Here is a 24,526-nt window from a genome sequence, read left to right as displayed (position 1 = left end):
TCTGATCAGAGCTTTAAAACAAAATACAAGGTCATATTTATGAAATTAACTAATTCAATCATACCTCATAAATAATTCTCTGTACAAGGTCAAATTCTCCCTCCAAAGAGGAATCTAGAAGCAAAGCAAGAGGGTTGAATTTCACCCTCATTCCATGTGCAATCCGCTCGGAACCAGTTTTACGCAAGTTTGTCCTTTTGCCCTGCAGAAGAAACACAGGGAAGATTTAGGAGACCAAAAAACAACAAAAAGGAGAGGAATAACATCTCAGCTGAGTTAGTAAAAAGAACTTTAAAAAATATATATTTAGCACATTTTATTAAAGTGTAACATTATATTATAAAGTATATAAATCATAATACATAGCTTAATATTTATATATGCATGTAACAGAGTGGAAAGAACTTAACTCTTTAAAACTTAGTGAAATCACATTTGGGTAACACTGGGCTAAGAGTAAAATCTGTAAAGCAGATTGGATTATTTGTCAAGGATCAAAATTAGCCAAGACTGGTCTTTAAATTACCTAATATAGTAGAACAAACCCCACATGATTAACCTGAGCAAGAGCACAAACTCTAAATTGTGATAGCTGACATGTATTGAATGATTATTCTTTTATTCTTCACGAAAACTCTATTATCCTGTTTTACAGATAAGGAAATTGAGGCACACAGCCTGTAAACATCAGTCAGAGACGGAATCAAATCCGAGTAATCAGGCTTCTTCAAAACACTTTCTTTTAATCATTTCACAACATAAAGCCTCTTGTGGGGTTGGAGGGGAAAGTATATTGTAAGGAAAAATATAAAGATCAGTCTGACTTAGATAAACCAGGGAAGAATCCTACCAGTCTTAAAATGCTATCACTATTTTATATTTGAAAATTTAACTGTATTCCAAGATACGTGAATAAATTAATCAAGTCCTCTCTACATTTTAATACATCAGGCTTAAAAAAATTAGGCAACCAGACCTAACATTCTCCCTAAGGTAGGTTTCTTAAACACAACCAACAGAGTAGAAACATTTCCTAGGGTATGATATACCACACTTCTTTCTTTTATTTCAGATATGGAAACTACTGAGTTTTGAAAAACATTAAGTGGCAATCAATATATTTCACAAATGTGCAATGGCTAAAATGCTGTCTCTTGAAAAAAAAGAAATGTAAATATTACATGGCAGCGATAATTCAACTCATAAATAATACAGTCATATCCACTTTCAAACAAAAGTACAAAATAGAGGCTCCTACTTAACACGAGCTAAGAAGGAAAAACTTTATAAATCACTTTCCTAGGAAGAGAATGACAGAATCTTGCTTGTTTAACACTAAGAGAATCATGCCTCAGAACTTAGAAGCACGAATTTGTTAAAAAAAAAAAAAAGTTTTAAGTTCTATTTTAAAACATTTCCCCTTACAATTCAATGTTCACTGTCTAAAACTTTTAAACAAATGTTGACTGTAAACTAGTAGCTAAAGCTACTTTGGATAATCATTATTTTTGAATACTACCACATCTAAAGATGTAATAAGGGATCAAATGTATAAAGCACTTAAAAAAAAGAAGCTTTAGCAATATTTATTTATTTAAAATTTTTTAGCCACGTGGCATGTGGGACCCTAGTTCCCCAACAAGGGATCAAAAACCCATGCCTCTTGTATGGACGCGAGGCGTCTTAACCACTTGATTGCCAGGAAAGTACCTAGAGCGGTTTTTTAGAAATCCTTATAATATACTATGTTGCTTTGCCCAGGTTTTAAAAATTGATAGCTTGCATTCCTACTGAAATAAAATTGACTTCAAATTAAACTCTGAAAAAACCGACTTTAAAGACATTCTCAGGTTTTGATCTTCTCACTACTTCAAAGAGGCATAATAAACTCCCAAAGAAAAGCTTAATATTTGGAAGGAGTCTGGGAGACATGCCCAAGTCAAAACATACAAAGCTTTAGAATAGCTTCATGTCATCTAAAATGTATGGGATGCGCAAAAGCAGATCTAAGAGGGAGCTTTACACACTTACCCCAGGAAACAAGAAAAACCTCAAATAAACAACCTAATCTTATATTTAATGCAACTAGAGAAAGAAGAACAAAGAAAACCCTATGTCAGCAGAAGGAATCACAAAGATTAGAGGAGAAACAAATGAAATAGAGACAAAAGAAACAACAGAAACAATGAATGAAACCAAAAGCTGGTTCTTCGAAAAGGTAAAATCGATAAACCTTTAGCCAGACTCATCCAGAAAAAAGGGAGAGGGCGCAAATCAATAGAATTAGAAACGAAAGACGGAAGTTACCACTGACACCACAGAAATACCAAGGACCTTAAGAGACTACTACAAACAATTCATGCCAATAATATGGACAACCTGGAAGAAATGGACAAATTCTTAGAAAGGTACGATCTTCCAAGGCTGAACCAGGAAGAAATAGAAAATATGAACAGACCAATTACAATTGCTGAAACAGAATAACTTAATGTCAGAGCACAAGGAAACCTAAGGGATCACTATGATACCCGGAGACTTCAAACCAGGCCGAAGGTGAGGATGAGGCTAAAGATTGTATACCCCACTCTCTCCTACACCCCAATTCAAGCAGAACCCAATTCTTCCAGAACCATTACAATTTTATCGATGTCAGAAGTTTGAGGTTCCATCTAAATATGACACTGAAAAATCTGAAAATAAATTTCAATGCTTTCAAAAGTAAAATTTGAAAGAGTGATGTCAACAAGAAGTTAAACCATCTGCCTTATTTCACAGAGCTAAACTAATGATCAAAAGTTCCAAAGGCAGTCTTTTCATTCCCAGTGTTGCTTCCCTAATATGCATACAACACCAGCTACAGAAGAAACAGCAGACGTGGTATTTATAGGTCTAAGAACAAAACTTTTGTTTCCTCCATAAAGAAAGGGGGTCTTCCTAAAAAGTGAAAATGTTCATGATACTGAATATACTGCATTTTGATAACATTTGTAAGACCCACTCTGTGCCAAGAGAATTGCAAAATAAAAGGGAAGCTGTGGAAGACATTTGTTATAATCAGCAGTTTAAACACAGATCTTCATTTGTGAATGGCCGTAAGTACTCACTGGTGTTTTGCTGAGTTGTGACCATCAGCCACCGAGAAGGCTGTGACAAGATAAAAGCTTTCTGCGATGAAAGGTTTTACTTACAGGAGGCAGAGAAACTTGCCCGGTGATCTCAGGTGGACGCAAGCTCACAGAGTCTTCTCCCGGGCCTTCTGGTTCCCCAGATGGGTATGGCGGGGGTGGGTAGGGGGGGTACTCCTCCAGGTACACTTCCAGCAGAGGGGGAGCCTCTGGGTTTGGTTCTTCCACGCTGTTCTGGAAATTCGGGCTGCTGTCTGGGACTCCTTCAGGCACATACTCGAGGCCTGTAGAAGGAGCTGGCGCGTCATTGCTCTCTGTACTGGCGCTCCCGGCCTCCTCCGGGGACACCGGCTCAGGAACCAGAGGGACCACCTCCTTCTCTGGCTCCACAGGCAAATATGGATTCTGAATCTCCAGCGGGCTTTCCGGGCTGGCAGTCCCAGAAGCAGACTTGGATGGGTAGGCTGGGACAGAAATGGTCTCCATGGCGGCGATGGTGGTCCTCTGATACAGAAGTTTCTGAATATTCGGCCCATTAGGACCCTCGGGTTCTGTAATAGAGCTGCGTTTCTTTAACGGCCGTGGGGCGTTCGACAGTTTCTTTCGTAGGGCTTCCAGGTCAGCATCACTCTGGTTTCGGTAAGGATTAGAAAGGAAAGGCAGTAATTTGGTCGGGCTGAGCGGCCGAGGAATCCTTTCATTTTCGTGGGTCTCCTGAACTGAAGAAACAGGCTCTGTTTCAGGTTCTGGGCTGCCAGATTTGCCCTGGTTATTGGAATAAACGTTCTCTGGGAGCTGCTGTTGGTTCTGAGCAGCAGCAATCACAGGCTTCCCATACACTAATTGGAATTGGGGGGAAAAAAAGGCCTTGATTAATATTAAACAAAACTAGCAAATAACAGACAGAAGTAACAATAATTAAAGCCTCTTTTAATTTCATAGTTATTACATAAATACCCTTCAATACAACTAATTTTTTAAAATAATAAACAGAGCAAGGTTTCCACCACTGCATAATACATATAGGTTAAATCAAAACCCTCACTGATTGTAAACAGGCCCATTATTTTACGTATCAATAAGAAAACGCTGCCGAGTACAGTTGTAAGAAATCACTTACATAGCATCCACATTTAAATTGTTTAAATGTGAAATACATAAATAAATAAAATGTCAAACTGTGAAAAAGATTTAGAATCAATGAAAACTGGTAATCCTTTCATGTGTCCAAATTAAAACTAAACATGCGTGATCCCATCTTTTAGTTTTCAAAAGTAAGTCAATGTGAGAAATCATCTGGCTCACAAAATTATTAATAACCACCTATATTTACCAAAACTAGTCCCCTTAGACATTCTATCACCATTGTCTAATTCCCAAATTATTATATGAGCAGTTCACACCAAATACTCATGAAAAGAGAAAGATGAAGTATGCATACAAATTCTCTGCTGTGTAATTAGTTCCATGACATCTGGGGCCACAGCTACATGCTTATTTCATAACTAGAAAGCCTTTTCATTCATTTAAAACTTATTGAATTGTATTCTAGTCCCGTAAAGTAATGACTCTTAAAAAGGACCCAACAAATGACCAGACCATGTACATTTAACACAAAGTAATCTTTTGATGTTTTATATATAAGTAGTAGCTGTGTCCTCATTAGAACAACTTAAAATATAGTAGAGAGCATTAAAAAAAAAAAAAAAAAGCCATTCACAGAGGCAGCTGTCCAATCCTCTATGCCCCAAGAATGTCTGGTCAGACCTCGAGGGAAGACACAGCCTTCTGCACGGTAATTACCCACAGGCACTCTTCCCCCCTCACCAAGGGGCTTGTCCGTGAACAGGAAATAAACACGTGGGAAATTCAACACAGGAGGTGATGTCATCCCTACAGGTTTTACTTATCTATTTCATTCATTTCATTTTACTCATATTTTATCTACCTATCATTTTCAGCTACCACAACAGCTGGCATTTAGCACAAACTCCTTTAAACTCTCCATGTAGAACAGGAAAAAAGTGAAAGTGAAGTCAGTCGCTCAGTTGTGTCTGATTCTTTGCCATCCCATGGACTGTAACCCACCAGGCTCCCCTGTCCATGGGGATTCTCCAGGCCAGAATACTGGAGTGGGTAGCCATTCCCTTCTCCAGGGGATCTTCCCAACCCAGGGATCAAACCCAGGGTCTCCTGCTTTGCAGGCAGATTCTGTACCATCTGAGCCACCAGGGAAGCCCTATGCAGAACAGAAGCCATACTGAAATAAAACTCTTAGGACAAAAGCATCAGTCAAAGCAGGTACAAGTCACCGTCCTGTTTACAGAGAGAGGGCAGCTCCAGTGAAGGACAGAAACACATTCACGCAGGTGAAGATGAGACCCAGAATCTTACCGCTTGGAAAGTGGGGCGCTCGGGGATGGGGCTTGGTCAGCGCGCTCTGCACGGCCTGTTGGAAGTTTTTCCCGGGAGCCTGGTGCTGTGTGTACATGGAGTATATGGAGCTGGCGGCCACCGTCTGGGGTTTTCTGAAGGGTGGAAGGAGGGCGTCCTTGGAAGGCTGAGGCGTGAAGGGTCGGACAGCGGCAGCAGGGGGACTCTCTTGCTTAGAACCTGGAGGAAGGGTCTGGTCTGCTGGGCCCACTGAAGGCCCGCCGGGGGCCAGCAGGCCCCTCTGCTGCTGCACGGTGGGTTTGGGTTTACCTCCCATGGATGCAACAGCTGCTGACAACTGCGGAGCAGTTCCATCTGGCTTCATGTCGGATGGTGACTGGTTAGTTTGTCCGAAATAAGGCAAATTTATCTGTTTTGGTTTTGATGGGACAGGAGGTGGTACCTTAGCCACATTTTTATTTGCAGCCTGTAAATATACACACACATATCCAGTTAAAATACTGTGTAACTGGGTACATGGAATGTTCTAGATAACCTAAGTTTTACAAGTGTCAATATAGACTGAAAAGATTAGCTCTACATTGAAAGGTCATTAAAAAGTTTTAAATCTCTGAGTTTAATCACATGTAAAAGGACCTTCAGTAATGCAATACAATTCCTATACCCGGTACGACTTCCTCCAAGTTACCCCTTCCTACTGGGACAACTGTTTAAGTGTCCACTTGAAAACCTTTTAATTGCCATTTTACATATTCACAGATGGCACCAATAACTGAAAACCATTCCTGTTCAATGGAACTTCATGCAATCTGGGCCGTGTTGTAAAAAGAAAAGAAAAAAAAAACAAAACTCCTAACTGGATCACACAGCCACAGTCTGGTTGTCAAAGGTTGGGATTCTAACAGTTATGGAAGATTTACCGTCAAATTGCTTGATACTGCCTTAACCCCAAATTTTGAAGAGACAATGTAACTAAGCAGTGTGAACATGATGTTCTTTAATGCACTTGTATTTTCTAGAGAGTCGCACAAAATAATACCCACAAGCCAGTCAGTCATGCTCCTCCTGTATGATGGGAGACCACAAACACACTTAAGTAACAGAACTGAAAATAACAGAATGCAGTTATATTTTCTAATCTTCCAGATTTTCTTTATTCTCCCTCACATTAATACTTTCTCTTTTGAAAAATGCACAAAGAATTACTATTAAATGTTAAAACTGGGACATCCTCACATACCTGAGCATCCCGCAAGATGTCTTCACTGCTCTGGTTCTTCCTCAGGGTACCAAAGGCAGGTGGGGCGGCAGACTGGTCCACGGTGTCGAACATCGAAAAGGGACGCACTTTCTTCTCCTTCTCCCTCAACGGAACCTCTCCATCATCCACTGAAGACGACAGAAAAAAAAAAAATCATTCTAATAATCAAACTGCTTGTGATAAAAATTTCTTATTCACGTTACTCTCTCCACAATCTCTTTGAAATCCTATAGTCATTAAATGCTCTATTTTTAAATTAAGTCGATTAAGGAATAACCCCACACTACAATGCTAGTACCTTAATTCCCCTGCTAAAGGAAGATGTTCTAGAAATTAACACGGTCCCTGGTTTTAACACACTAGAAAGTAGCAATCTAAAAAAGAATACTTAGAGCCCTCAGACAGCCAAAAGAGGATACTCAGGAACAGCACAAGTAAACCTCACCTTGGTCTGGAACATTCCCAGAGCTTTTAGACACAGAGGCAGAGGCTTGGCTAGAGAAAAGATCTGCATTCGGAGGAGTCCAATCAGGGCCAAGGAGATGGATTTTAGAGCCTAGAACACAGAAAAGTAGCTGCAATAACCCGGGATGCTAAGGAGATTTTTAAAGGTTCCCTTTGCTGCTAAGACATTTAATCCCGTGAAAGTGAAAGTTGCTCAGTTGTACCTGACCCTTTGCGACCCCGTGGACTATACATACATAGTCCATGGAATTCTCCAGGCCAGAATACTAGAGTGCCTTTCCCTTCTCCAGGGGATCTTCCCAAACCCAGGGATCAAACCCAGGGCTCCCGCATTTTAGGCAGATTCTTCACCAGCTGAGCCACAAGGAAAGCACTTTATCTCTAAAAATCGGTTTAAATATCAGACTCACAACAAGCCCAGTAAACTTACTTAGAAACATCAGATTTTATACTTGTATTAACAATGTAAGAGTGTTCTCATTTACTTAAAATAATCACGATCAACACAAAGTCTGCCTGAAGCAGCAAGGACACGACTTCTCACAGGGTAAGGAAACATCACCATCACACCCAGAAAACGACTTCCAATTCATCAAACCAAGGCCTCGCTGGTGTGTCTTACGTAACGGCCACGAGTGATGTATGCACAACAAAAGCAGAAACGCGGGCTTTCAGCCCGTGACTCTGACCACAGCCTTGGATAAATCAAAATATTCAAGTGTTTTCTACACTGGCATTTAAGTTTCAAAGCCGCAGCTTTTCTTTCACAGAAGTAACTCTTTCTGCAATAAAACCCAGACTACATAGCACTACTGCGTCACAGTGGTAATTGCAGCAATAATAAATAATTTTAAAGTTAGCTATTATTTACACATGATAGTGGCTAGGGAAAAGACACAATTCTATTTTTTTCTCCTGAATAATAAGCTCATTAAAGGATACTTTCACCCAGCTTTTGCTACAACTCTCCTTTCATTTCCTCCTCTTACTAATATAACACTCTGGCGTGCACCCCACCCTCCAAAATATCTGAGGACTACACACAGAAAGCAAAGGTCACTAACACAAGCAGCCTCTATTACCTTCACTTTTTTTAAAAATTTGTTATTTTTTTTATAATTGAAGGATAATTGCTTTACAGAATTTTGTTGTCTTCTGTCAAACCTCAACATGAATCAGCCACAGGTATACAATATCCTCTCCCTTTTGAACCTCCCTCCTTTTATCTTCACTTTTATCTCCCAGTGTTTCCTTTTATTCTAAACATTATCCGTAGGCAAATTCTCATGCAGAAGCACATACGGATAGAAAACACCAACCATCAACGGAGTGGACCCGCCACCTCAGTCTGCACAGATGACGCCACTAACACATATCTGGCCTTTTTACACAACAGGGAAGGTTCTCAAGCTGTTAACATCAGATCAAAATTTCTTTATTAATGAGAAGAAATTCAAACCAATGTTTAGGTTTTCAAAAAACCTGATGTTTTATTTCATTTCCTGAGCAGAACTATATCATTGAGCGTTAAGAAAATTATCATTTCTTAACCCCAAAGAACACAAGGAGGTTTTTAGAATTTCAACAGGAACAAGGAATAAATAGGAAGACACCTTTAAAACTCAAAATTTGGCGGGGGGAAAAAAAATCTAAATTAAAAAAAAAAACTTGCTGTGAAGCACAAATAAAAGAAAGGTATACCAAAATAAATAAATCAATAAAACTCAAACTTGAGGGAAAATCACAGTGAGGAGGGGAACAGCCAGGCCATGGAAGGACTAGGAAGTGCCTGATTTTACCTTTTGCTTGCGAGGCGGCCCCAGATCTCATGTTGGGCAGCGTCTGGACTTTCATGGGCCCCTCGGAAGCCTGCGTGGCCCCGGGCCCATCGGGCAGGGCTGGCTTCACCAGAAGTTCAGGCCGTGACGGGATCCGGGGCATAGTCGACGACTGGATATAGGGACCAACTGCCGCCACGCGACTCTGCCCCGATGCCCCCGGCTGGGGCACGTGTCCATCAGATGAGACCTTATTCGGAGAAAGCACAGGGCCTTTAGTATTCCAAGTCAGACCGGATCCAACTCAGAAAAGCCTGTGACACCATGATAATTTCAACTGCTAAAATCCAGCACTTTCAGGATCTAGCCATTGAGTGTACCAGAAACATCCCCCGACAAAAACACCCCTGGGTGAAGTCTCACCCACACTTCATTACAAGAATTAGAAAGAAGAGCAGAGCTACAGAGGGGATTATATTAAAAGTACAAGAAGAGTGGACTCTCTTTCAAGGAGCCACAAGGTCCTGTCTCTTTTCCAAGGATGTGCCCAGCAGTGTTTCTGAAATATGCAAGCACTGACCTCACTGGGATGGTCACTGTCCCCTCCTCCTGGCCCTGGCCAACCGCGCACTTACTGGAAGGTTCTCTTTCTGCTGCAGGGCCGCCTTCTTCTTCCACAGCCGGTCCCTGAGCTCATTAACACGCTTGTCCATCACCGCCACTTCTGAATTGCGCTTATTCAAACACTCCCTTTGTTGTTGCAGCTTGGCATTCTGCTCCTGGTTCAGTTTGTTTCTTAACTGAATAAAATTAGGGGAGAAAAAGGTAGCCAAGGAGTAGGCAGAAAAATTTCTCAAACAGATAATCACACGGTTCACTATTATATAATTTCTAAAAATGTAAGGTCCCTACACACTTCTCATCTCATGGTTTAAAATGAAGTGTTAGACCACCGGCTGTGGTCACAATGAACACCTCAAGTTTCCTGTTTGAGGTACCATAAAGTTTATTCTGGATTCTGTGGAGTTTAGGTCTTCCTCCCTGTCCCCACCCCTTTAAGGAAAAGAGGTGGAAATCCAGGACTTCCTGCCCTGTATGTGGACAACGCTGTGGTGCTGGAGATGAGGTGCCACCGAAATGTCACAAGAGGCCACCATTTACCTGAAGCTCCTTGTAGAGCCGATCAAGCTCAGCCACCGCGGACTGGTTGTCATGGTGACCGTCAATCCTGCCGTTCTTCAGCATCTCCAGTTGTCTTGTAAGTTCCTCTACTTTTGACACAGCCAGAACAAGCTCCCTCTGCTTTTGCTGGAACAAACTATTCATCTGTTCAATTTCCTCCACTAAAGTAAGAACGAGAAAAGCAACAATTGTTGAAAAGAAAAATGAGAAGGGATCGCTTCCCAGGTAACCTAAGATGTACCATAAACTTCCTCATAAAAAGCAAAGAAAATTTTCAGAAATGTCCTAGAACCAACCAATTCCTATATAATCAACTGAAGTCAACAAAGACATCTATAAACCAAATCACTAAAGTTTTAATTAAAATGGCATTATAATCGATGGAGCTATTAATATGAATAAAAATCCTTGCCTTCATTGAACCTTCAGTCAAAAAACTATTTAGAGAGAGAAAAAAAAAAAAATACTCTATATTCCAAAAAAGAACCTTGTCTAAAACATTCAATAGCTGAATTCAACTCAGGGGAACCAGCAGCTTCGAAACTGCAGTGAATTATACTTTTCCCCAAAAATCCTTTTAAAGTGACCTACATACAAAGTCTCATCTTAGTCCTCTTACTACAAATTTATACAAACTTCCTACACCAGTGTTTTTCTATACTCAAACAGTCTGTGGCATTTAGCACTGACATAAACTGACTGGGAGCAACTTACCAAGTTTCCCATTGCTTAGCCTCTTCTGTTCCACGTGGCCTTTAAGCGCTCTCACTTTTTTTAGCTTCGCTTCCTGATTCTCAGCTATTTCTTTGAGCCTCTTAAGCTTTTCTTGTTCAGCCGCTTGTTGCTGTTGACGCTGATCTTGCTGTTTCAGAAACTTCAAGCGCTGTTCCTAAAGATATAAGCCATCATCAGACATGTCATTTTAAACAGCAGACCACTAACCTACAATCACCCTGAGATGCCCAGACTGACGTGCATCTGTGGCATTGCTCCAGTCTTACCATCTGTCCTCACGCTGCCATCAGAACCACCTGGGGCGTTTGTGAAAAACAGACACTCCTGAGCTCTACCCTAGGATCTACTTAAGGCGGTAAGATCCAGGAATCAGTACTGTTATCCAAGTGGTCCTTTTGCAGCGAGCAAGCAGTGATCTGTGAACTAGTTTTCATGAGCTGCAGCCATTAATATTAAGAAGGAGCTCATGCAGAGATGGGAGGCGGTAAAAGAAAGCTATTAAATGACACACTTTGAAGTTAAATTTGGATTCAGACTCAAGCCCTGCCACTTATTAGCTATGAGACTTTGGGGCAAATTATATAACCTCACTGAGTCCACAAGTCTGTGTCTTCACCTATAAAATGAGATGATCACTAGTCCCTCCAGGGCTGCAGTGAGGAATCAATGCAACGTGTAGTGGAAATCTCTGTGACCAGCATCTTACACAGTTAGGGCACACTCGGCACGCTTAGAAAAGAGCCAAAGAACTACTTTCTAAAGAATGCCTTTAGGAAACTGCAATTACGCAACTTACAATTTTATTTCTATTATATCTAAAATTTCAACTGAGGAAAACAGAGCCACACAATTTATACTCAAGGGTAAACTTCTCAGATTTGTATGGCTAACACATACAAGGACACAGACAGTTTCAAAATAAGACCTTGATTTTAAAGATTTATGCTGTTAACAATTGAATTTTTTATTTGAATTCATGTCCTTGCTACTCAAGGAATGCTGCATCAGCACCGCATGGGATCGCATTAGAAATGTAAAATGTCAGACCCGCAACCCACACCTACTGAATCAGAACATGCATTTTTAACAAAACCCCTAGGTGATTCATACGCACATTAAAGTATGAGAAGCAACAATACACAGGATTTTGAAAAAGCTGGTGTCTAGCATCAAAAGTAGAAAAGGATGCATAGGTACATTTGGTGCCACTAACCCTCTGATGTAAAAAAAACAGCTGTTAAATGCCTTTAAATATTGTGTTTTCTACTTGGGAACCATATGGAAAAGTTTAATTTGTAATTTCAATAAATATTTTAAGTGTTAAAAAAGAAAAGAAAAGGATGCATAGGAACCCTAAGAAGTATTACAGGGAAGCCACAGTGCATGCTGAGAATGAGGTTGAAGAATCCTTGGCCATCACTTCAAAGCGATGCTGGGGACCTTGCTACTCAAACTCTCAGGTGTCCACCCCAGCTTACAGACCCTCAAAGACTGGTAAGCGAAAATACTGAGTGTTTAGACCAGGGCTAACAGACTACACAGCCTACTGTCTGTGTTCATAAACAAAGTTCTCTTGGCACACGGCCACATCCATTCGTTTACCTATTGTTTATGGCTGCTTTCCAGCCACAGATGCAGAGCTGAGACTGCACAGCCTGCAAAGCCTAAAATATTTCGGCCCTTCAGAAAGTCTGACAACATCTGGTTTAGACTATTAGCCCAAGGCTCACAGGAGCAGCCGCAGGAAGACTGGTTTTGAGAGTGATGGAGAAACTTCCCATATTTTCTCTGTTCAAGGAGAGGACAAGGTTTATTTTGTGGGTGGAGAATGTCCCCAAGTAGAGGCAAGCAGCCTGTTTTCGGTGCCAAGCAGTAGCTGGGGACAGGTGAGCATGAGACTTTGAAGTTCCTCCTGATTCAAGATGAAGTCAGCCCAGACTAGTGCCTGCAAGCAAAGCTGAAAGGCTCTTTACGCCTTCCCTGTTTTACTGACACTCAACACAGCATGGTTAACTTTGATCAGGATCGGGCCAAGGAGGATCTAAAACAACTGAATGATTTTAGCATTTCTACAAAACGCTACAGTGAAGAGAAGAAAGCACCACACAGCAGATACCTGTTGGGCTGATGTTATTAACTCATATGTGAGGGAACCAGCTTACTAGCAAGGGTGTACTGTAAACAGCTTTACTTACACAGGAACGGGAGTGGCCTGTTAGGTCTCTGAAAACATGGCCATTACCTTAGTGGCCAGCATTTGTTGCTGGGCCTCAATCTGTTGCTGCTGGCGGGACGCCATTTCCTGAAGTTCAGCAAGTGTCAGATCCATTCTAGGACTATTAACCTACCAAAAAAAGTGCAAATAATCCAACTCACTATAAAATGATCACGGAGACTCCTCCCTCAAATCATGTAATCATGACAAAATTATTTAGCTATTTTTCTCACATCATATTAAAGAACTCATTAATTTTTATATTACTATTCCCATATTGACTTAATATTTAAAACATAATGATACACAGACTCTTTTAAGTTGTAAATTTAAATTAAATAGTTTCAGTACTGACACAAATGGAACCATCTGGAATCACCTTGTTCTGCAGTTAAATTAGGAAGGCAGTATTTGACCACATCAAATATGATGTTGGGTATTGGCAGCAAACTTAGAATACAGTCATTAAAACACCCTTTAAAAATGTAACACTGGAATTTAAAAAATCCAAGACACAGTAGGTCATCAGAGACAAAGCAAGATGTCTACTATACTCCCTAAACATCCATTCCACATGGTCCTAAGAGGTTCTCGCTAGAAAGAAAGGAAGGCAGGAAGAAAGAAACTATATCCAGATTGCAAAGGGAAAAATTTTCTGTCTTTACTCAAGGACAACATAATCATCTATGAAGAAAATTCTATGGAATCTATAAAAAGCTACTAAATAAATAAGTTATTTAGCAAGAATGCAGGATAAAACATCAATAGCCAAAATCAACGATATTTCTATACATTAGCAAAACCCAGAAAACTGAAAAAAGACATTTTGTAATATCATTAAGATTAGCATAAAAACCATGAAGCACTCAGGAATAAATTTGACAGATGCTCAGGCCTGACACTGAAAACTTCAAAACATGGCTAAGAAAGAGAAGACCTATTTGGGGAGGAATACTGTGGTGCTTGTGAACTAAAAAGCTCAATATTGTCAAGATGGCAATGTTTCCCATACTGACCTACAGAGGCAAGACAATACGAACCCAAATTCCAGCAGGCTTTTAAAAAAAAAATAAATCAACTGGCGAATTATACAATCTCATATGGAAGTGCAAATGAGACAGAATAGCCAAAACAACTTCGAAAAGAAGAGTTAGAAAACATACACTGCCTGACTTCAAGACTAAACACGCTTTAGTGATCAATACATTGTGTTACTGATATCATGTCAGATGAACAGATCAATGAAACAGAAGACAGAGTACAAAAACAGACCCACACCTACACTGGTAATTGATTTAAGAGAAAGGGCAGTTGAGTAGACAAAGAAGAGTCTTTTCAACAAATGCTGCTTGTACAACTGGATATCCACACACAATAAACAAAATGCACTTCTCTCACAATACATGCAAGTGTTAATTCAAAATGGATCCTAAACTCAGATGCAAGATCTAAAACTTCTAAGTTGATTAATTATACTGTATTGAAGTCATAGACTGGGAAAAATAATTGCCAATTATCTATCTAATAAAAAACTTTGGATTCAGCATATATAACAGAACTCTTAAACTCAATAATAATGAAGCAAACAACCCAATCATGAAAAAGATAAGCAAAAGAGGGGAACAGGAAGTTCCCTAGTGGTCTAAAGGTTAGGATTCATTTATTTCACTGCCCTGGCCTGGATTCAAAACCTGGCTGGGAAACTGAGATCCCAAAAGCCCTGCAACATGATAAAAAAAGAAGTGAACAAATATTAACACTTCACTAAAGACAATATATGAATGACAAATAAGCACATGATAGATGCCCAATACCATCAGCCATCAGAGAAATACAAAATACAACCAGAATGTACTACCGTCACACACCTAGCAGAAGCCAAAATTAAAAGCACTGACCATACCAAATGTTGGCAAGGATGTGGAAAAACTAGAACTCTCTGATGAGGACTATAAAATAAAACAATCACTTTGGAAATCAGTCTGACAGCTTCTTAAAAAGTTAACATATGAACCAACCATTTTACTCCTAAGTATTTACTTTAGGGAAATAGTAATAAAAGCATATGTCCATACAAAGATGTATACCCAAGTACTCATCACAGCGTGATACAGAATAACTAAACAATCAAAATGCCCAACAGATGAATGGATAAGGAGTGGTATAACCAGGCAATAGAATATCTCCCAGCAATAAAAAGGAATCAACTACTGATACACAACAAAATGAATAAACCTCAAACTATTTATCCTGAGCAAATTCAGACAGAAAAGAGTATATACTGGATGACTCCATTTATCCTAGATTCTGGAAAACAAAACTAATTTATGGCGACAGACAGCAGACCGGCTAGCAGTTCCCTGAGGATGGGAAGGGAGGCAAGAAGGAACAATTACAAAAGAACATAAGGAAACTTTTTTTGGGGGGGTGATCAAATATGTTCATTATCTTGATTATGGTGACAGCATCAGAGATGTACACATGTCAAAACTTATCAAAATGTATACCCAACATGTGAGCAGCTTGTTTGTTGTGTTGTGTTCGTCACTTAGTCATGTCCAACTCTTTGTGAACCCAAAGAACCCGCCAGGCTCCTCTGTCCATGGAATTCTCCAGGCAAGAACTCTGGAGGGGGCTGCCATTCCCTATTCTCCCAGGGATGTTCCCAACCCAGGGACTGAATGAACCCAGGTCTCGCACATTGCAGGCAGATTCTTTACCATCTGAGCCACCAGAGAAGCCCTATGTGTAGTTTATTATATGTCAATTATACATTAATAAAGATGTTATTTAAAAACCCAGTGAAGGGGTTTCCCTGGTGGCTTAGTAGTGAAGAATCCACCTGTCAATGCAGGAGATACGGGTCTGATCCCTGGTCCAGAAGATCCCACATGCTGCAGAGCAACTAAGCCTGTGTGCCACAAATATTATTGAGCCTGTGTCCTAGAACCTGGGAACTGCAACCACTGAAGCCTGTGGGCCCTAGAGCCCATGCTCCGCAACAAGTCACTACAATGAAAAGCCCACACAATGCAACTAGAGAGGAACCCCTACTTGCTGCAATGAGAGAAAAGCCCAAGCAGCAACAAAGACCCAGAACAACCAGTAAATTTTATTTTTTTAAGTGTTATAATACTTTCATAATTTAAAAAAAATAAGAAAAAAAAAAACAGTGATGGGACTTCCCTGGCAGTCCAGTGGTTAAGACTCCAAGCTACCACTGCAGGGGGCAAGGGTTTGATCCCTAGTTGGAAAACTACAATTTTGCATGTCTCATGGCGAGGCCAAAAAATAAATAAATCATTTAAAAAAAATAAAAATCCAGTGATGGGGAAAGATACATTGTGTCGATATGCACTGAAATCTCATTGATGGTCAGACCATTTCCATTATCCTTGTATCAGCCTTTCATCACTAAGATAACTATGAGATCAAAGAAGAGAAACAGGAAGAATTTGGGCAAGGTGGAATAAAAGCAGTGTGTGTTGGAGAGGTAATTTAGCTAATCCCTAACAAGGTTAAAAATTCTAAGCTCTGAAAAGAAAATGTCTACAAGGAGTCCCAAAGATACCTGCTAAAATTCATATGCAATAGCAAGAGCATTAATATATCATTAATGCTAAAAGCAATAACAGCAACAAATAAAATCACCAAAAAAACAAATACTTCCTCGAACTTATTCACATTGCTAAAAGCAATAATAGCAACAAATAAAATCACCAAAAAAACAAATACTTCCTCGAACTTATTCACATTGCTAAAAGCAATAACAGCAACAAATAAAATCACCAAAAAAACAAATACTTCCTCGAACTTATTCACATTAATGCTAAAAGCAATAACAGTAACAAATAAAATCACCAAAAAAACAAATACTTCCTCAAACTTATTCAACACTTGTTCTGTATTTGTGACATATCCAGCATCTGACTTCTTTCAACAGCCATGTTGTTGCTGTTCAGTCATGAGGTCGTGTCTCTTTGCGACCCTATGGACTTCAGAAGCCCGGGCTTCTCTGTCCTACACTATCTTCCAGAGTTGCACGGAGTCAGTGATGCTATGTAACCATTTCATCCTCTGCCACCCTTTCTCCTTTTGCCTTCAATCATTCTCAGCATCAGGGTCTTTTCCAGTGAGTCAGCTCTTCACATCAGGTAGCCAAAGTACTAGAGCTTCAGCTTCAGCATCAGTCCTTCCAATGAATATTTAGGGTTGACTGCCCTTAGGATTGACTGTTTTGATCTCGTTGCAGTCCAAGGGACTCTCAAGAGTCTTCTCCAGCACCACAGTTCAAAAGCATCAATTCTTTGGCACTTGGTCTTCTTCATGGTTCAACTCTCCCATCGAAACATGACTACTGGAAAAACTACAGCTTTGACTACATAGATGCTTGTCACCAAAGTGATGTCTCTGCTTTTTCAATTACTGTCTAGGCTTGTCACAGCTTTCCTTCCAAGGAGTAAGCATCTTTTAATTTCATGGCTGAACTCACCATCCGCAGTGATTTTGGGAGCCCAAGAAAATAAAATCTGTCACTGCTTCCACTTTTTCCCTTTCTATTTGCCATGAAGTGATGGGCCCGGATGCCAATATCTTCGTTTTTTTGAATGTTGAGTTTCTTTTTTTTTTTTTTTTTTTAATTTTATTTTATTTTTAAACTTTACAATATTGTATTAGTTTTGCCAAACATCGAAATGAATCCGCCACAGGTATACCCGTGCTCCCCATCCTGAACCCTCCTCCCTCCTCCCGCCCCGGAATGTTGAGTTTCAAGTCAGCTTTTTCACTCTCCTCTTTCACCTTCATCAAGAGGCTCTTTAGTTCCTCTTCACTTTCTGCCATTAGAATAGTATCATCTGCATATCTAAGGTTGTTGGATATTTCAACAACCATAGAGACCATTAATCACTTTCATGAAATAAATTTAAAATAAGCCTTTAAAAAAGGGTTTCCCTTAATCACCTACTGAATAAAAAATGAACAGTGAATGAGATTTAAAAGTTAAAAAAAAAGCAGCATCACTGTGGTCCAAACACAGAATGGGTAACGACGATCACTTACGCCATTTTCCTTTCTTCGATGTTCACCTGGAACTTTTACACCATTTCTTTTTAAACTTGGATCCTGAGACCTTGGTCCACTCACTAAGCACAAAATTCAAAAAGTATGCATTAACACTAGAGGTGACAGATATTTTAAGTACCAGTTCATTTCTCAGTTATGTTTTTAATGCTAATACTTTAAGTTGAAAATATACTTAAAATACCAATACTTTCTAATATCAATGAAGTTAAGGTCTCACAGATTCAACCTGTTCTAGAAAACTTCACTTGGAACAGTGAATGGTCAGCACTAGAAAATGTCACATGCTAACCAATCCCTAGAAAAGCTGCATGAGTTAGGTGCTAGAGGAGAAAAATTAACAACATAAATATACTTCTTCTTTTGGGTCATTCATACCATATGCCTACAGTGTCTGTTCCCAGTTCTCTTTAGCTACCCAGAAATAAAACTGGGAATAGTCTCACTGAAAGAAATAGGTGAAAATTAATCAACCCACCCTTGTACTCATTAAAGTGTTTGTAACTTCCACAGGAAGGAAGCAATCGAAACAGAACAAGTAGTAATTCGAATTTTGTGGTAATTCCTAAGTACTAGCAAGTACTTCCCCATTTAAGTAAAAAAAATTTCATTTTCTTAGCATGGGAAAGTACTAGTTGGAAAACATTGTACATTCTGCTTTTTGGGGGTAAAAAGAACTTTTCAGGTCCAAATATATGTTTCTCAGCATCACTTAATGTATCATGATAAGAAAATAGTTTTAACTTAAACTGATAAATTGAAAAATATCAAAGAGAGTTTCTTAAATATGAAATTAAGCTTATAACTGTACTTCCCAGATGTTAGAGAAAAAATACTAAACTATTTCCCAAGAAGCTTTAGATAAAAATTTCTTCTGAATCAAATGTTTGTTGAACCTGCCTGGAAGCTTGGCACAAATTCCCACAAATAATAAATATGTCTATCCTCAGAGCCACATGTCACACTTATACCTAACTCCAACGTTTTCTCAGCTTTACTTTTAAAACTGCTCAATTTTCTGGCAAAATAGCTCAGGTATCTGTCACAATATTTCTCCAAGGAAAAAAAAAAATCTACCATTCTGGAATAATTGCTTTCTTTGCTGCCTCCAAGAGAGAGCAACTGAACTGGCATGTTCAGTTACATAATTAGAATAAAAAGCAAGAGCTTTGAAAATAGTGTCATATTAAAAAAAAGAGAGAAAAACGTAGCGGATTTCCATGGTGGTGGTCCAGAGGTTAAGACTCAGCACTTTCACTGAAAGGGGCATGGGTTTGACCCCTGGTTGAGGAACTTAAGAACCCGCATGCTACATGGCGTGGCCAAAAAAAAAAAGTCATATACATTCTGGGTCACAGGTCCTAGTTAAACCAGAAAAAGAATATAGTAACAGTCTCTTAATCTGTAATCTAGAAGCCTACAACCACAAAGGCTGACACTAAACAGCAATCCTGTTTTATCCCAGTTTTGACACTGTGTGGCACTGGTGTTTTGCAACAATGTAAAAACAGCGCCTTTATCTTCAGATTGTATTTCTCACATTACAGACACACTGAAACTGCATATTGCACTATTGAGAAGCTATTTAATAATTTACCAGGTACCATAGAGGAAGATATTTGAACTGACAGATGAAGGGAGAAAATTCAACTAATTGAGTAAAAGGAGATATATGCAATAATGTAAATAAAGAACAAAATAAAAATAAGATGCAGATGTCAAAACCACAAAAAAGAAGGCAGCTTTGGGGGGAAAAAATGCATGTTTATTTAAAACAGTATTACAGACACAGTGAAGCTCAAAGGCCGAGGAATCAGCCAGGATAAGGAGACTCAGGTTCCCCTCCTGGCTCTGCCTCCTGGTATGTGGCCTCTGATAAGTCATCTAACCCCTAAGTATCAGCGTTTCTCATCTGTAGAGCAGAAGAGGCTAGACTACGTCAATTCTGGGGTCTCCCACACCTCTGATAATGTCTAATGGCTGCCATGTGGACCTCTGACTAAAGGAATAAAACTGAGATTCTATAACATGTAATAATTAACCTCTGTTATCGACATTCTTACTCCCAAGAATTTTTCAATATATACTAAAGTCACAAACCGTCAACTTTCCATTTTAAGAATCCCAACATTTTTAGAAACACCTAGTAACCCTGCTGCAACCACTTTCCACTGAGAACAAAGGCTTCCCTACAGATCTCAAGACTTGAAACTGCTTTCTCTCCTACATCCTATGAGAGAGACCTCAGGGTCACAGGTTTGACTGTGTTCTCAATGTCTAGTCGCTTTCAGCCCACTATTTCCGATCTCCACTTATCACCTTCTACCCTCTGCTTACTGTCATCTAGAAACTCTGGTCACACAGACGTGACCACCTGACCCTTCTGTTCTCTTTGCCCAAGTCCCCGCCCTTCATTTTGGATGACCTCACCATCTAAAAGCTCGCCTCTCAGATCCACAACTTCCTGTCTCCTCTCTAATTCAGCTTTATTTCATGGTCCAATACAAGACCACATTATCTAGAAATGCTCTACTCCTGACATGTTAAATTCAATCTTCTTACTTTTTGACCACAATTACCTCTCGCTACACCTGTTCAATAACCTGAAACTTGTGTTTCTTTCTCTGCAGCCCCTCCGCCTTCACTTCATCCCCATCTCGGCTTGAATGCCATCTCACCAACATCCTCTTTTTTCCTTGTCTCACCAATTTTCCACTGAACTTGTCTGGCCAAATTCCAACCTTGGGTCAATCCAACCATCTTCTCCTCTTACAACCCTCTGGGCTGCAGAGCACCACTGCAGCAAAATCACCCATGGTCTCCTGGTGTCTAATCTCCACTGTCCTCTAGGGGCCCTGGCGTGCCAGCTTCCCTGGCCACACTCTCTCTTATTCTCCACCAGGGCCTCCTCCCTCAGAGAAAACAAATGTTTTCAAATGAGAAGCCCCTCCCACTACTCCCATAGAGAGCACACATTTACTGCCTCTGGGAAGCGTCCCTTCCACCCTGTTAAAATGGAACAGACCCTTCTCTTACCCTCCTATCTCACCCCTCGACCCCCTCGACCCTGAATTTCCCCTTGGCTAACTTGCCCATCAAGCATTCCCTTCTTCCTTGTATTTCAAACTCCTTCTCTACTGACTCCTTTCTTTCCCGCCCATATTAACAGCTGTAGTCAAGGGACTTCCTTGGTGGTCTGGTGGTTAAGACTCTGTGCTTCCAAGGCAGGGGACACGGGGTTGATCCCTGGTCGGGGAACTAAGATTCCACGTGCCATATGGTGCAGCCAAAAATAAAACATTAAAAAAAAAAAAAACTGTCATCAAACTTTTCCCATCTTTCAACAAAACACAACAAACAGAACCGCACCCTTTTCTGCCCACCCTACAGAGTCAGGGCTTGGGAGAGAGGGCTATCCTCACTTTTCCCCCTTGCTTCTTGCTCACTCATCCATCACACTGCCTGCTCCTGATCATGGGTCACCTCTCCCGAGCATGAAACTGAAGTCCGAATCTTTGTCATGATCAACAGGATGCTACCTACCAACATCCCTACCAGGGGGGCGTTCGTGGCGAAGGAAGAACCGAACTTCACTCCTCTGACTTCCAAACCGCTGCAGGACATCGAACATTCGCTCATTATCGGCAACTGGACGTTCTAAAAGAAATGAATAAATCATGTACAAGTCATGTTACCTGGTAACACATCACTTACTGTCTACCCTTCATACAAATTATGCATTATGAATGCAGAAAATACTATCTAAGATCTTTTTTTTTTAAAAAAAAAAAAGAACCCTTAGAAAATGAAGTATCACCAGCTTACCACCCACATAATCAGGGTCAAAGCTGGGTGGAATACGGGGATAGGAAAGGACTGGGTCAGGGCCACTGGCAAGAGTTCAGGAGTCAGATTCAGCAGCCCCTCACTAGTTCCAGGCAGGCCGTGAAGCTCTGCAGGTTCCAAAGTTCCTGTTATCTATTCCATAGGATGGTCTCTGAGGTCTCTGTTAACTCTAATGGTTCTATGATTTTCCAAGTATACAAACGAAAACTTAAAAACAACTTTCTAAATAGCCTTGTCTTTCTATTAGGGATTTTTTTTGTGACAATTTTACAAACCATGTTTAAAAAAAAAAAAATCATACACATGTATTTCCAAACAAAAGTCTGTTTACTGCCCTGAAAATATTCCTTGAGACAAAAAAAAAAAAGAGGCATAGCTAAATACTACATGGGAACTGTAATCTTCCAATCTTAAGGAATCTGAACATAAAAACCAAATATACTGTTTGAGGATGCCAACAGTTTAAAATCAAAGAACTTAATCATTTTTAATCTAAGAATGCTGCAGTGGCCCCCCAAAAAATTCAATGCACTTGTCAGTAACCAAGGACACTATCTGAGTACCTTAAATAAACAACACGGACACAGAAGAGAGCAGCCAAAGATTCAGCAGCCAATTCTGTGAACTAACCCCTGAACTTAATCGGCTTGGTGGCAACAAAGTACAGCTTGGGTTCTATTTACAGCAACATGACATAATGAGCAGACACAGATACCCTCTTCTCTAAACCAGAGAAAGTCTAACCAAGACGCCCCCCCAAGAGGAAACACTCGGAGCTGAGCGGACACCTTCCTGAAAGAAATTCTGGGCAGACCTTCTACCTCCTCACAAAAACAAAAATCACACACACACACACACACTTTATTCCAAAAGAAATGAAGTAACTTCCAATCCATGTAGACCCTCCACCTTCTCACAAAAACAAAAATCTCACACACACTCACTTTATTTCAAAAGAAATGAAGTGACTTCCAGTCCCTGTAGACCCTCCACCTTCTCACAAAAACAAAATCTTGCACACACACACACACACACACACACACACACACACTTTATTCCAAAAGAAGTGACTTCCAGTCCATGTAGACCCTCCACCTTCTCACAAAAACAAAAATCTCACACACACACACACACACACACACACACACACTTTATTCCAAAAGAAATGAAGTGACTTCCAGTCCATGCAGACCCTCTACCTCCTCACAAAAACAAAAATCTCACACACACACATACACATACACTTTATTTCAAAAGAAATGACTTCCAGTCCATGTTGAGCGTGGACCTTCTAGGTCTAGAAGCTAAGGTCCTAATGGCCTACAGTGACATCATGCATATATATATCAAGCTTAGGCCAGCACAAGCGGAAATACACTTCAAAGGTTCTCAAAGCTGCCCATTTAACCCATGCTCCAACGACATCCATCCCTCGTCCTGGCGTCCATGCCTATGTGACTCTGAACAAGCCATTCCCAGCACTGAGAACTGTCCCCAGTACCCTCTTCTCCTTCTGCAGATGGAGCACCTCCATCTATTCCTGAAGTCATCACTCTGTATGAGAGAAATGTCTGCTGATTCCTGTTTTTACTTTGACAGCACACGTTCATCTCTCTCTTCTTTACAATCAAGCACAGCTCCTAGCAAACAACAAGAATCCAAGATATGTTCTCTCAGCAAATAAACCAGAGGGGAGTAAGGAAATGGAGATGGCAAGTAAAAGCTATCGTTTTTTAAAATTTTACTTTTTGACCACACAGCATGTGGGGTCTCAGCTCCCTGCACAGAGATCGAACCTGTGTCCCCTGCGTTGGAAGCAGTCCTAACCACTGGACCACCAGAGAAGTCCCAAAAGCTACTTATTTTAAAAGACAGTTAAAGGAAATGGGAAACTTGAAAAGCAAACAAAGTGGAAGTAACATAGTTACTATTTTTAAAATGGGACACCTTGGACAAGTTATAGCAAAAAAAAAAAAAAAGCTGAAAACGTAACAGCTATTACTTGCTGAGTGTGAACACTAAATGTGCCAGGGGCTATGCTAAGCCCCCTTCAAATGTCAGCGCCTAGGATTTTCACACAATCCTGTGCAATAGATTCATTTATTATCCCAATTCTGTAGGAAAAACACTGAGGATTATAGAGATTAAGTATCTTGTCTGACATTATAAAGCTAGTAAATGAAAGAGACAAGATGTTGACACCCACGACCTTGCTCTTAATCACATCATACAAACAACCCTCAAATTACTTATGAATTCCCTGCAACCAATCAAAATCCCCAAAGAACTTTTCATGGAACATTTCAAGGTAATTCTAAAACATATCTGAAAAAGAAAATACACAAGAATAGTACAGGAGCACAATGAAATAAGCAGTTGCCTTTACAGGAAATGGCAACCCACTCCAGTACTCTTGCCTGGAAAATCCCATGGACGGAGGAGC

At 40.1% G+C, this 24,526-nt stretch overlaps 1 protein-coding gene across 3 annotated transcripts in view; it reads right to left on the bottom strand.

Annotated features, from left to right (window-relative positions):
• TP53BP2 (tumor protein p53 binding protein 2) overlaps nt 1-24,526 on the bottom strand; it is a 67,738-nt gene that overhangs the window by 12,052 nt on the left and 31,160 nt on the right. For 2 of the 3 annotated variants that reach the window (XM_070385454.1, XM_005903726.3), the window contains 12 exons: nt 21,781-21,894; nt 18,217-18,299; nt 13,183-13,284; nt 10,920-11,094; nt 10,185-10,366; nt 9,659-9,823; nt 9,045-9,273; nt 7,226-7,336; nt 6,760-6,908; nt 5,520-5,985; nt 3,189-3,964; nt 65-202 (listed from right to left, as the gene is read on the bottom strand). In XM_070385454.1, coding sequence (XP_070241555.1) covers nt 65-202; nt 3,189-3,964; nt 5,520-5,985; nt 6,760-6,908; nt 7,226-7,336; nt 9,045-9,273; nt 9,659-9,823; nt 10,185-10,366; nt 10,920-11,094; nt 13,183-13,284; nt 18,217-18,299; nt 21,781-21,894 — 2,690 coding nt within the window. The remainder of the gene's footprint in view (nt 1-64; nt 203-3,188; nt 3,965-5,519; nt 5,986-6,759; nt 6,909-7,225; nt 7,337-9,044; nt 9,274-9,658; nt 9,824-10,184; nt 10,367-10,919; nt 11,095-13,182; nt 13,285-18,216; nt 18,300-21,780; nt 21,895-24,526) is intronic. The other variant, XM_070385456.1, reaches the window with a different exon arrangement.

This window comes from Bos mutus, chromosome 16 (assembly GCF_027580195.1).
Source record: "Bos mutus isolate GX-2022 chromosome 16, NWIPB_WYAK_1.1, whole genome shotgun sequence".
NCBI lineage: Eukaryota > Metazoa > Chordata > Mammalia > Artiodactyla > Bovidae > Bos > Bos mutus.
This window is presented reverse-complemented; position numbering and strand designations above follow the sequence as displayed.